Source organism: Rhagoletis zephyria, unplaced genomic scaffold (genome assembly GCF_001687245.7).
Source record: "Rhagoletis zephyria isolate East Lansing unplaced genomic scaffold, Rhagoletis_zephyria_1.1 Rzeph_scaffold_04727, whole genome shotgun sequence".
Classification (NCBI taxonomy): Eukaryota; Metazoa; Arthropoda; class Insecta; order Diptera; family Tephritidae; genus Rhagoletis; species Rhagoletis zephyria.
The window spans coordinates 3,166-17,181 of NW_016161810.1; the positions used below are offsets into that span (position 1 = coordinate 3,166).

The 14,016-nt window shown below is 38.9% G+C and overlaps 3 protein-coding genes across 3 annotated transcripts in view; 2 read left to right on the forward strand and 1 right to left on the reverse strand.

The window, feature by feature from the left end:
- LOC108371146 (elongation factor-like GTPase 1) overlaps positions 1–10,036 on the reverse strand; it is a 10,652-nt gene extending 616 nt beyond the window's left edge. Inside the window, exons 1-7 of the mRNA XM_017626647.1 lie at positions 9,458–10,036; positions 9,164–9,397; positions 8,463–9,086; positions 8,047–8,381; positions 7,693–7,981; positions 6,829–7,615; positions 6,645–6,758 (exon numbers count right to left, since the gene is read on the reverse strand). Coding sequence (XP_017482136.1) covers positions 6,645–6,758; positions 6,829–7,615; positions 7,693–7,981; positions 8,047–8,381; positions 8,463–9,086; positions 9,164–9,397; positions 9,458–9,823 — 2,749 coding nt within the window. The 5' untranslated portion in view covers positions 9,824–10,036. The remainder of the gene's footprint in view (positions 1–6,644; positions 6,759–6,828; positions 7,616–7,692; positions 7,982–8,046; positions 8,382–8,462; positions 9,087–9,163; positions 9,398–9,457) is intronic.
- A 386-nt stretch (positions 10,037–10,422) lies between these two features.
- On the forward strand, positions 10,423–12,935 carry TyrRS (Tyrosyl-tRNA synthetase). The gene is made up of 8 exons (XM_017626645.1): positions 10,423–10,833; positions 10,928–11,366; positions 11,427–11,612; positions 11,694–11,874; positions 11,931–12,260; positions 12,322–12,439; positions 12,501–12,645; positions 12,775–12,935. Exons 1-7 carry the CDS (start codon positions 10,633–10,635, stop codon positions 12,627–12,629), a joined length of 1,584 nt encoding a protein of 527 aa, XP_017482134.1. The 5' UTR covers positions 10,423–10,632; the 3' UTR covers positions 12,630–12,645; positions 12,775–12,935.
- A 38-nt stretch (positions 12,936–12,973) lies between these two features.
- LOC108371145 (tyrosine--tRNA ligase, cytoplasmic-like) lies at positions 12,974–13,537 on the forward strand. Its single transcript, XM_017626646.1, has 3 exons — positions 12,974–13,000; positions 13,063–13,180; positions 13,242–13,537. The coding sequence occupies exons 1-3, from the start codon at positions 12,981–12,983 to the stop codon at positions 13,368–13,370; spliced, it is 267 nt and encodes an 88-aa protein (XP_017482135.1). The 5' UTR covers positions 12,974–12,980; the 3' UTR covers positions 13,371–13,537.
- The last annotated feature ends 479 nt before the right edge of the window (positions 13,538–14,016 follow it).

The following is a 14,016-nucleotide window of genomic DNA, read 5'->3' on the forward strand; positions in this document are numbered from 1 at the left end:
GGTTTTAATGCTGTGTTGCGGCAATGAAGGCGCTTTTCAAACACTGGCGCATGCAGAATTTTACTTAGAAGGGGGTTAGGGGTGGCTGTAGACTTTTTGTGACACGGTCTACATTGGATTTTTTTAAAGGTAGGAAAATTTGTTTGGAGGTAGACGTGGAAAAAATCTTGGCGCTTTTTGCGTCATTTGGTAAGATATTGCAAGCCATAATGGGCAGGAAAACGATTGTAACCTGGCGACTAAAAAAGTAATGATTTCATTGCGATGAAAATTTTAAAATCCAGCGACTTTTTGAATAGCGATAGGACAATTCTGATGCAGTTCGGTTCGTTTAAAGGAAGCTCTGTTTAACTGCATCAAACTTTCCATACCGGAAAAACCGATTCAATAAACTACTGTAAAATTTTGAGCAAGCTGCGGCATTTAGTTTGTATTTGACAGCCATTGAAGGCAGATAACCACGTGAATTTTAACGAAAATGGAAAAGTGCTGATTAAGTAGTATTTTTTGTAGTGTTGGAAAGTATCGAGTACTTTTTAGGATCGAGTTCTTTTGTATCGATACTTTTAAGAATCGAGTATTTTTAAGAGTGCCGAGTACTTTCTTTAAAAATAGACGTGTTGGTAACATTACAATGCTTAGTCTAGAAATCTCACAAGCTGGCAGCACCTTATTCAAATTAATATATTAATCCCAATTTACGTCATATGAATGGTTAATTGTACTGAGTACAAGCATTGTACTTGAAAATTACTGAAACCTCAAATTCGGTACAAGCATTTATAAATACCGGTAAATGTAAATGAAACTCAGTATTTTTAAGTATGAATCTATCCGAGTACTTTGAATCGATCCTGAGTACATACATGTATCAAAGAAGTGATTGGAACAGGGTGTTTATGAGTACTGAGTACTTTTGAGTTCTGAGTACTTTCGAGATCTCTCGTGAGTACTGAGTACTTTGGAGTACTCAATATCGATACTTTAAAAAATTAGGTACTCTCGATCCTTTTGAGAATCGGCAATACGTTTGGTATCGACGTCCTAAAGAGATCGTCATCATCGATAAAATTCATCGAAACATATTGGACGATCAGATAAGGAAAGTGTGTGAGGTAGTTGGGAGCTGTAGGCATCTCAACTGAGTGGGTAGATCACATTTTACTTGAATATTTGAAAATAAAAATGGGTGCCACGCTTGCTCACCACTTTAAGGCAGTAGTGTTTGGCGATGTTTAGCCGTAATCCGAACCACAACACACCAGACACCAAGGACCAATCAAAAAATGCACCGAAGAAGGTAGGTCTGTCAGCCAATAAGATCATGGCCACAGTTTTTGGGGATGCACACGATGTCATTCAAGTCGATTGGCTTGAAAAGAGAAAAATGATTTTGGACAGATTCGATATTGATTTGAGGCAAAAACGACCACATTTAGCCAAGAAAAAGTGGTGTTCTATCAAGACAATGCACAGTGCAGTCAACATAGAAAAAAAATCCGTCAATTGGCTGCGAACGCCTACCCCATCCACCATATTCACCACTTTTAGCACCCAGCGACTATTTCCTGTTTTCAAACCTGAAAGTGGCAAACTGGATATCTTACGAAAGGTTGCGCAGACATAAACTCAGGATCTGCATTGACAGCCAAACAGCTCTAAAGGCCTTAGAAACCGATCGCACCTCTTCAAAGATCGTGGTAGCCGTCGGTGAGGTGTTGACACCGGCAAACCAACCAAGAAAAAAAGCCTGACAGTGTGGTATCAAAACTCCTTCTCAGACAAAGAAGGAGAGATCTGCGAGCCTTAATACACTGATTACGGGGCACAATCCATGGGGACGACATCTGATCACCATAGGCGCCATCGACGATCCACTGTTTACATTTTATTTGGAGGATGAGGATAGTACAGAAGATTTGCTCTGCCGCTATACGTCCTTTTCCAGACTTATGCTGGATTTCCACTAGGCATTAAATGGCAAAAATTACAAATTACAAAGTCGGGCATTAAAAAATAATCTTGTCATTACATTAAAAAATAGTCATTAAGTTCGTTTCCACTTGGCATTTTTTTAAATGGCATAAATTTTTTGTCATTTCAATGCCTAGTGGAAATTCGGCATTAGATGGTACATTTTTCGGTCGAATGTATTGAGAATGGACGCGCTACGTGGCCTTCTCCTCAAGTCCGGTAAGTTTGCAGAGGAGTAATTAATTCCCACTTCTCCTATACATGCTTATCCCCTAAATCCTCGCTGTAGGCCTTTACAGGCCTATTCTGCTTGTAACCGAACATTTGGTAAGAAGCTAATTTTGTTACCAACAATTGTCACCACTTCTTGCAACCGAAATTCTATTTACCTTGGTAACGTTTTAATTTATTCAGCAATTCAGCTATGGAGTTTTGTTGAAATTCTGGTGTTGCATATTTCACGGGGCAATATTTTGTTATCTGCTCATGAGATGGTAACAAAATTTACCGGTTACAAGAGTGTGGAGAATACGAAAAGGGTTTAAAAATTTGGCAGCAACTTTACTAACCGGTAACAAAATTTTTGTTACCAACGCAGAATAGGCCTTTCAGTATAATAGGCAATACTGCCTGAGTGCTTGCAAAAATTGTTTTTGGTTTTTTCTGTCGCCCACAATTCTATTCCATTACATTCCATAGTGAAATGAACGAGCAGTTATTATGTAAAAAAGTACGGAAGCTTAAGGGAGTTTTTACGAATAACAAAAATTGTACTTGGCTGTCGTACATTTGATAAGTTTAGAATTAAGATTGGAAGGGGGAAAAAAGTCAGATTTGGATGAAATTTGATATCCAAAGGATCCTCGAGTCGCTGATTACAAAATTGAAATCAGTTTCCGAAAATTCAAAATGGCAAATTCAGTAGGGCGGATGGATTTTTTTTTTTTAATTTTAGATTTTTATGAGATTTGATATACAAATATTCTTCGAGTCGCTTATTACAAAATTGAAAACAGTTTTTAAAAATCCAAAATGGCGTATCCAATATGGCGGTTGGATTTAAAAGAAAAAAAATCAGATTTTCATGAAATTTGATATCCACAGGTTTTTGAATCGCTAATTACAACACTGAAATCAGTTTACTAAAATTCAAAATGGCAGTGGGATTTAAAGAAAATTCGGATTTTTAGGAAATTTGATATCCAAAAGTTCTCTGAGTCGGTGATTACAAATATGGCGGTGGGATTTAAAAAAAAAAATCGGATTTTCGGGTATTTTGATATCCAAAATTTCTTTCAGTCGCTGAATACAAAACTGAAATCCGTTGTCAAAGATTAAAAATGGCGGATGGGTTTTTTAAAACATTTTCCAATTTTTGTGAAATTTGATATCTAAAAGTTCTTTTGTCGCTGATTACAAAACTGAAATCAGTTTCCAAAGTCCGTGTCGGGCGGCGTTATATGTACGTATGCTTCAGATGTATCTACTTGAAAAACTATTTAATTTTTTTATTTAGTTTTATTAGCTGTTTGACCACACGCAGCACATTTATTCGCATACACGCAAGTAAGCTTACTATAATCGATACTTTTCCACATTTCGTTTATTTTTGTTATTATGTTTTCCTACTAACCCTCAAACTAAAAACACATGTTCGCTTTTTCTCCCTTTTTATGCCACTTTTCAAGCAGGCAATTACTTTGGCGAAGACATGCGAGGCCACAACAGAGATGCGTGAGTGCAACTCGCCCAAGGATTGGTCCCTATTGGCGCTACAAAACATACGCACTGGCAAGTCACATTATCTAATCATCTGCAGGTGTCCGGATCATTTCAAAATGGGTAAGTTTCCGGCGGCGTGTAGCACACGAGACAAGGAATGCGCGCTGCGCACTTAATAAGCAATTTTCCAAATAAACAATTAAATGCATAATTCCACAAAATTGATAGATAATAGCTGCATATCAAACTCATGAGTTAATTAAGCTAATACACTTTTGATTAATTCTTGACACTTTCTTCCTCCTTCTATTTCTCGCTTCTCGCATGCACGCACAGAGGGTCCCATGGCGCATGATCAGCCCAAGTATGCCAGCGTGCCCGGCATACGCGTCTTCGGTATGATGTGCGTGAAGCCCGGTTACTCCGTACGCAAGCCATCGTCACAACCGCCCAAGCGCTATCAACTACAGAAACCATTCTATCGGCCAGGCACGCAAAGCAACAGCGCCTACATCAATGTGCCACAATATGGCGTTAAAGACACCTATGGCCGACCGAGCTCGTCGTCATCGTTGGCGGCAACTAGCAATTATCATGCGGAAAATAGTTTCTCAAACCAACACCAATCAGGCGGCTATCAATATTTGAATCGACCAGACACTAGCAGCAGCAACATTAATCCACATCAATCGCTCAGCGTCGGCANGTAACGATATAAACGCAATAATTTGCATTTTGTAATTCGCTTGTAATTTGTAATAAATTATTTTTTATTAAAAATATAAACAGGATTATTTTATAATAAATTAATAATATTGACCAGGGCGAAGCTATGAATTTAATTAAAGGCCAGAGAAGTAACCTGAAAACGGTGAGAGGTAAGGAGCCCTTCAACCGGGCAAAAGTTAAATAGGAACTACCTACAACAAAAAAAAAAAATCGCTAAACAAAACTTCAAAGAGCCTTAGCTAGAAGAAGAAAAGATGAATGTCAAAGGACGTTAAAACTCGCAGAAAACTTCTACCCCTTCTGGCCATCACTAATTTTCGGGGAAGAATGCGCCGAGGGTTCGCCAGAGCAGCGTAACATCCTTTTTTAAGGAGGCCACAGAGGCACTTGCGACGCCCCGAGGGTTCCACCATTCCTAAATGTCTTTGAACCATCCTGATTCCCTAAACTATCTAGGCTCTCGTAGAAATGGTCCCCCAGGAATTTGGACCGCTTACTCCGTAGTGCAGCGCACTCAAAAATTAAGTGTTGGACAGATTCTAACTCCTCCTTATCGCTGCAGCTTCTACAGAAATCGTTATTTGGCACTCCAAACCTGGCGGTCATATGGCCAATAGCCCAGTGTCCCGATATTATTCTTGTGTGAAGCGCAACGTTTGGCTTTGAGAGCCTTAGCAAACTCCACGTTTTTCGTACATCAAGCCGTAGCCAGAGCGAGCGCAATAAAGCCCAAATTCTGCAGATGTTTCTACCTGCTGTTGCTGTTACAGATTTTGTAGGGATCTTTGGCCTTCTTTAGCGCATAAAAAATTCATCGTTGCCGACCCTAATGCTTTGATTCTAACTTAAATATCAACAACGAAGGCAGGTTTAGATAGAGCTGGGTCAATCATGCTTACCATTTCTGCCGCCATGTAAATCGCATATATCTCAGCCTGGACACCGCGGCAGTGATCTGGGAGTCTATAGTACTCTCCCAGAGCTCAGAGCTTTCATATCTGGCCAAAGACAGACACTCTAGCATCATACTCTAATATTAGTTAGGGAATTTATACGCAGTTACAATAACAACATTCACTCTCTGTCTCTCCTTAATCAGTTGGGTTTCATTAAGGCTTCAGGGGTAAACTAGCATTTATTTATCAAGAGGTTTAAGGGCACAATAGACCCAGGAGCGCAACGCAAGTCATCCAATATATCTGTCGTAACCTAAAGAGCGGTGACCAGGGTCTCAATAACTGCCCGAATAGTTGTCAGATTGTCCCTCACAAAGCTACAACGCCAGGGTTTTGTGTGTGTCAGACATGCGCTGCGCAAAAAATTAAACGAAAGCAATATAGGATATTCTTGTAATGGACTCTGCCTTGAACTGATAATGATATAACGGCTCCGGAGTAGAAAAGTCTAAAAAGAAGTGATTTTTTTTTTTTATAGGTTCGTCCACCATACGAGAAACACACCGAGCACAGAAACTAAGCAGAGAATGCACTTGCCGTAAGGATGCGATGTTTTATTCTTCTTGGTTTTGAGATTAGATTGCCAAGCGATACCGAACACTTGGAGCACTAGCAGACCGTTCCCACGATAGTCGGGTCTACGTAACCGGAACGACCCAGATTTATATCTGGCCAAGGACTGTCACTTCAGCAACACTCCCCAAAAAGTCTTTGGGGAATTTGTATGCTGCTTCAACAACAAGCACTAGCAGACCATCGCTTTAGCCTTAGATTATAAAATAAATAAATAATTCTTTACGAGCGGCGAAAGGAGAGAGCAACGGACGTTCCCACAACAGTCGGATCTACATAGCCGGAACGACCCAGATTTATATCTGGCCAAGGACTGTCACTCCAGCAACACTCCCCGAAAATTCTTTGAGGAATATGTATGCAGTTACAACTACAACAGCAACAGACGTTGCTGTAGTAGTATCTACCTCCTATATTTTTCCTTTTGAGATGTGTTTTTAACCGACTTCACAAAAAAGATCAAGGAAAGGTGTTACCTCACAGGTGGTCCCATATTAATTTGGTTTAAACCTGATCATTGGATCATAGAGAAATTAACGATAATCTTAAATTTTTATATGAGAATTGAAGTCGGTTTTGTTTTTTGCTTAGAAATTACTTGTTAATTAATATGGTCGTGATTAATTGTTGTATCAGAAAAACATTTAATATAATAATAATAATTTAGAAAAATTAAGTATTTTGACTTACCTAGAACTTCAGCATTGACCACAATGTTGCAGCTGTACATAGGACTAACCAGACGTTGTGGTTGTGCCTGGAATGCCATGCGACATGACTCTTTCGATGCAGTTAACACTTGTCCTATAGAAGCACAAGAAAAGAAATAAATATTAATTAACGAATTTCTATGTAAAAAGAAATGTTAACAAACCTGAAAAAGGACCATACGACTTGGAATTCAAATCCTCGTTTGCTTCCACAGTCCATTCGAGCACAACAAAAGCCACACCCTGCATGGGCTCTTCACATAGCGGGCCAGCAGCGGTCACCAATTGAAAACCGTTAACAAATGAACTATTATAATCCCGACGTACATCAGACACCGCTTTGGCAATGGCATCTACATCAATTTGATGTGTGAGTGACTGCCAGAAATTTGGTTGTTCATAATCAGTCAAATTCAAGAGGATATTCGTGCCGCAATTACGCGGACCTAGTGCCCAAATGCGCTCTACGAGCTCTGTTGGCTTTAGCGCAGTTAAGCCTTTCAAATCGAACTCAGTTAAAGCATTGGTAAGTTGAGTTTTTATTTGCGCTATTAGCGTCGAATACTTTTCGGATACAGTAATGCCTTTTACGTTCGTCGCTAATTCTTTAAAGAAGCTAATATATTTATCCAATATGTCCACAGCAGTCTGGGGCAGTGGCAAAGCTATAACACGTATCGTGCCAAACTTGTTGGCTGTTTGTTGTGTGATAATCTTTTTTGTTATATCCTTGTCTGTAGCTGTTTTTATGATGGCTTCGTTCACCATATCGATAGTGGCTTCAGGCACTATTGTTTCGCGGAAAGATACAATGGGCTCGGACACATTTACTTTAATCTTTGCATAGCTTTCCTCTAGATCCCGCACACATTTTTCTACATGCACTTCACCTAATGTAGTGATTACATGCTCGCCAGTTGGCGCCATTGATACCTCAACGCATGCATCTGCCTAAATTTATCAAAGAATAGGATATTTAGTGAAAACGCTTAACTTTTTTGTATGGTATCTCTAGCAGTTCTTATTACCTGATTCAATAATTTCAGCCCCTTCACAAGTTTGGGCAAATCCTGTGGATTAACGGGCTCAATAGCTACACGCAAAATGGGTGTGGCCATTACACTTAACTCGCTAAATGACGTACAATTGATGGTGCTGCTCAATGTTGCCGTTTTAATAATATCTTCATCCAAACCGCCTATGCCCACAATGTTACCAGCAGGTACCTCATCAAGTGCCTGTAGCTCACCACCCATAAACAAATACAGATCCCCTATCGTCACTTCGCTTATGTAAGGCGAGTCCGAATTCAGCTGCCTAAAATGTAAAAAAAAAATTTAATAAACAACAATGATGAGAATGTACTCAATTTTTATACTAACTCTTTATTTCTGGGATCATGTTTGGGCGCCAAATTGTACAGTCGCATACCCGTTTTAAGAGTACCACTGAAAATGCGCGCAAAAGCAATGAAAACATAATCCGCCTTTTCAGGTGGCTCCTGCTCGACATTTTTTTGGACCTCAGTTTGTGCAGGTGTTTCTTCTACATTCAGTTGCTCTATGCCGACGGTTAGATTTTCCAGTTCGGCCTTTTCAGCAAACTGCTTTCGATCTTCAATCCGACGACGCACTTCTTCACGCCGGGCTTGCAACTGTTCCTCATTCAAACGCTTGGGCTTATTTTGAGGCAACTGTGAAACGTGCACTGGCGTCATCTGCGGACAATAAAAATATTATCAATGGAAATAATATATAAGAAGTCATACACATTTGACCATGAAAATATATGTACATACCTTAGAAACAAACACAATGACGTTAAGGCTCTCATCGCTGCAACGTTTAAAATCTTCCTTCAACAACAAAGTTTCTTTAGAATATGCATTCAACGCTACATTGCGTGGAAAGAGCAATCTTTCTGCGCGTTCATCGGAAATGACATTTGGTGGCGGCACATGTCGCACCACCATTTCCAGCACAGTGCGATCTATGGGCAACCACTGTCCGAAAACAGTTTTTATTTGTACTTTGGGATCCGAAATACGTAAATCACGAGCCTGTAATTTTATGCCCAATTTCTCTGCGATAATCGGTAATTTTTCCTTATCTTTGCGTACTGCTATGATATCATATAGGCTCCAAATATTTTCTAAAACGAATTGCACAAACATAGGTTTCTTAGCCTTTTCTTGTGCACCGGCAAGTGCATATTTCTGTTTGGTGTTGTAGAAAAAATCACCCCAGAGAACTTGTTCGAGATCTGATTGCGTCATTTCTAAACGTTTTGAATATATTTTGGCGAAATCGCTCACCGAGAAAGCCCAACCATCATAAGCGGAACAAAATATGACATTACCGGCAGCTGGAGAAAAATATAAATTTGAATCGTCGACTTCTTCCAATGCAGACTCATAGTTGTCCTGTAAGTATAATAGTTATTAATATTTAATTAGTATTTATAGTATAGGCGATGTTTGTTATACGTCAACGAGTATACCTTTTTCGTTATATCCTCCTTCGAAAGCACATCGGAGGCAAATATACTACCCAGCACAGCATTCACCTGCTCTAAAATTTGCGATATATGAAAGAAAGCATCTAATGGCTTAAGCTGCATTTCCATTATAAGCCGGTCAATTTTATTTAAAACCAGAACGGGCTTTAGTTGTTCTGTATAAACTTGTTCTAAGCATGCGCGCGTTTGTGGGCAAACACCTTCGACCACATCAACCTTAAATGGTGATGGAACATTGGCATTTTATTCATCTACAGCAATCTTCGCATTACTTACCACAACAATGGCGCCATCACACAAGCGCACAGCTGTTGAAACTTCACTGGAAAAGTCCACATGTCCCGGTGAATCAATCAAATTAACGAGATAGTCTTGCTCGTTGTCAGCATTGTCAGCGCCGCCACGGTAATATAGCGATATACTGCTGCTCTTCATAGTTATGCCACGTTCCTGCTCATCTTGACGGGTGTCCAGGTAGCGCAGCTTACCTGCCATACGTTGTGAAATTATGCCATTGCTGGCTACAAGTGAGTCAGCAAGTGTTGTCTTGCCATGATCTACATGTGCCAAAATGCAAATATTGCGCACACGTTCAATGTCTTTTTGGAGTTTCACCAAGGTATTTGTGTCTATAATAGGCATTTTAATCACTTTTGTTATGACTCCTTAGGTGTTTTCTATCGCGCACAAGAAATACAAATGAAAACGAAAGCGCTATGCCGCCAAAGTTAAACCGCACGTGTTTGTTTACTATTGTAGGAAGCTATTTCGTAAATAAGCGCAAATTCCACTACACCCCTTGTCCAATTAGTAAAAGATTGTCGCTTCCAACCAGATTCTTTTGTTTACATCTCATTTGTGAAATAGGAACCAGAGAACGTAAATATACGTTCTCTGTGGGAATCGCAAGTATTCACAATAGCGATCAATTTATTTTCGGTGGTATTTCGCATGAGAATGAAAGTAATTAGGAGATTTCCTTAAACGCGCAAATGTATCGAGAACCTCGAAACTTTTCATCCACGAAAAAAAACTGTAAAAAAATCTATGAAAGACGCATTTCAAGTACCTCGAACACTTTTGAGGCAAATTTGTCAAGTGCTGCGTTTTGATGCAATATACATTTTTTTATTTATTTATTTTTTAATGCAGCTTTTGCATTTAAATCAGCTGATACGATGTATTGTAGAAAAAAAATCTAACTGCATTGAATTTCTGAATTTGGGCATTATTTAATAGGGATTTGGACATTTTCAAATGTGCGCTTGGCAGCCTTGTTAAATATGACGGATCAGCTGATCAAATGTCAAAAGTTGCTGACGTTAATTTCGCACGTTGCTGCATTGCAATCGTTTTTCTTTTCACGAAATTTTCCAGGTCAAATTGCAGAAGACTTATTAACTCATAACTATAAATAAAAATCAGACTGTGTGCCGCCACGCTTCGTAAAAATGGTTGAATTAACTCCGGAGGAAAAAAAGCAGCTGATAACCCGTAATCTACAGGAGACACTGGGCGAGGACAAGCTTAATGCTATACTCAAGGAGCGTGACCTAAAAATCTACTGGGGCACAGCTACTACAGGCAAGCCACATGTAGCATATTTCGTGCCTATGTCGAAAATTGCCGATTTCCTTAAGGCCGGCTGTGAGGTAAAGTAAATTTGCGGAAACTATTCACATATAGAATCACTCAACGTCGGTTGACTCATTTTATCACACCTTTCATTGTTTATTTTCTTTAAAGGTCACTATTCTTTTTGCTGACTTACATGCCTACCTTGATAATATGAAAGCGCCATGGTCGCTGCTCGAACTGCGTACGCAATACTATGAAGCTGTTATAAAGGCTATGTTGAGCTCAATAGGTGTGCCATTAGATAAGCTCAAATTTGTTAAGGGTACCGACTATCAGCTGTCGAGAGAATATACGCTGGATGTGTACAAATTAAGTTCGGTGGTGACGCAGCACGATGCAAGAAAAGCCGGCGCCGAAGTTGTAAAGCAGGTGGAATACCCATTACTTTCGGGTTTGCTGTACCCAGGCTTGCAAGCTTTAGATGAAGAGTATCTCAAAGTAGATGCACAGTTTGGAGGCGTTGATCAGCGTAAAATTTTCACTTTCTCTGAAAAATATTTGCCACAATTGGGCTATGAGAAACGTATTCATTTCATGAATCCCATGGGTATTCAAATTCTTTATGATATGCAAAATCAGTATTTTAATTATATTTGAATTATTGCAGTGCCAGGTTTGGCAGGCGGCAAAATGTCTTCTTCGGAGGAGGATTCTAAAATCGACCTTTTAGATTCGCCCGCAAATGTGAAAAAGAAGTTGAAGAAAGCTTTCTGCGAGCCCGGAAACATCGCAGACAATGGGCTTTTGTCATTCGTAAAGCATGTGCTGTTCTCGCTATTTAAGGATGGTGAAGGTGTGTATATATTGAAATATATGTACATACATTCATTAAATAAAGATTTTAGCTTATATACGTTATCATCATTTCCTTCAGGATTTTCTGTTAACCGTCCGGCGGAATTCGGTGGAGATGTTACATTCCATAACTACGCTGACTTGGAGAAATATTATGCCGACAACGAATTACATCCAGGGGATTTGAAAGCATCCGTTGAAAAATACATCAATAAACTTCTAGAGCCAATAAGAAAAACATTCGAAAGTCCTGAGTTGCAGTATGTACATTTCATTGATTTAAACTGCGTTTCAAATAAAAATTTGTTTCACATAGAAAACTCAGTGCAGCTGCCTATCCAGCGCCAGGTAAAGCGAAAGCCGGAAATACTACGAACAATGCAGTAGCAGTTGAGGAGGATGGTCCACACCGTCTGGACATACGAGTTGGCAAGGTTGTAGAAGTTGCTCGTCATCCGGATGCAGACACTTTGTATGTATTAAAAATAGACTTGGGTGAGGCACAACCACGTACCATCATAAGCGGATTGGTAAAATTTGTCACAATCGAAGAACTGGATCAGCGATTAGTGGCGGTGCTGTGCAATCTTAAGCCATCTAAAATGCGTGGTATTCTGTCCGAGGGCATGGTACTATGCACGTCGAAGTAAGTAAAGATAGTAGTGGTAATATAGATTAGATATACTTATAAGTTCGCATTTGAACAGCGCTGATCACACTGTTGTGGAACCTATTATTGTGCCAGTCAGTGCCGCGCCTGGTAGTCGCTTGGCGTTCGAAGGATACCACGGCACTCCGGACGAGCAATTAAATCCCAAAAAGAAGGTACATGGCTTGAATCACCCGTTTATAGCTAGAAACTTAAAGTTGGTCTTGTTTGTTAAAGGTTTGGGAAAAGCTTTCTGTAGATTTGAAAACAAATACCGATGGTGCTGCCGTTTGGAAAGAGAACTTCCTACTCACACCCGAAGGCGAAAAGCTGACAAGCAAATTAGCAAACTGCAATATTAAATAAATAGAAATATAATAAACTAATTATGCATTGTCATGCCAGTTAAAGCTCTTATAAGGCGTAATTCTTAAAGTTTGTAATTCTCAGCGATTATGCAGCGTTCTAAATATTTATTTGCAATTTTTTTTTTTATATGTAGCACAANTAACTAATTATGCATTGTCATGCCAGTTAAAGCTCTTATAAGGCGTAATTCTTAAAGTTTGTAATTCTCAGCGATTACGCAGCGTTCTAAATATTTATTTGCAATTTTTTTTTTTATATGTAGCACAATAAACAACAAACGCTTTCAATAGCGAAGAAATCAGATATCCAGTTTTTTTAATAGACCTATATGTACNACTGTCCGAGGGCATGGTACTATGCACGTCGAAGTAAGTAAAGATAGTATTGGTAATATAGATTAGATATACTTGATACGTTCACATTTGAACAGCGCTGATCACACTGTTGTGGAACCTATTATTGTGCCAGTCAGTGCCGCGCCTGGTAGTCGCTTGGCGTTCGAAGGATACCACGGCACTCCGGACGAGCAATTAAATCCCAAAAAGAAGGTACATGGCTTGAATCACCCGTTTATAGCTAGAAACTTAAAGTTGGTCTTGTTTGTTAAAGGTTTGGGAAAAGCTTTCTGTAGATTTGAAAACAAATACCGATGGTGCTGCCGTTTGGAAAGAGAACTTCCTACTCACACCCGAAGGCGAAAAGCTGACAAGCAAATTAGCAAACTGCAATATTAAATAAATATAACTAATTATGCATTGTCATGCCAGTTAAAGCTCTTATAAGGCGTAATTCTTAAAGTTTGTAATTCTCAGCGATTACGCAGCGTTCTAAATATTTATTTGCAATTTTTTTTTTTATATGTAGCACAATAAACAACAAACGCTTTCAATAGCGAAGAAATCAGATATCCAGTTTTTTTAATAGACCTATATGTACATATGTATGTACCTACGTTTAAGTTAATTAATCGTTTTGGAAAACAGTGGGAGGGAATTGTTGAAATATATCCTCATTCGAGATCTCATATAGCAGGAGCATTTGCGCGGGTGAGATTAATCAAAAATTTGGATTATATGGATATATTTATCTATGTATGTATAGCACATTAAGAAGTTAATGAGCTTTAATTAATGTGATATCTATTTATAAATCCTTATTAAACTACATGGGTAATTTTGTCAAATTGTGCAAGAGTTCACAAGCCAGTTAACAGTATTAAGCGTTTAATGCAATAACTTACTGTATACATCATTTTTCTCCAAAACAAAATTTAACACAACACTATTATTTGAACATTTTGTTATTTTTTTATGAGTAAAATAGTTTTCAACTCAGGTTTAAGATTTTATATGGTAAAGTGGAAAATATCACTTCCTTCCGTGCA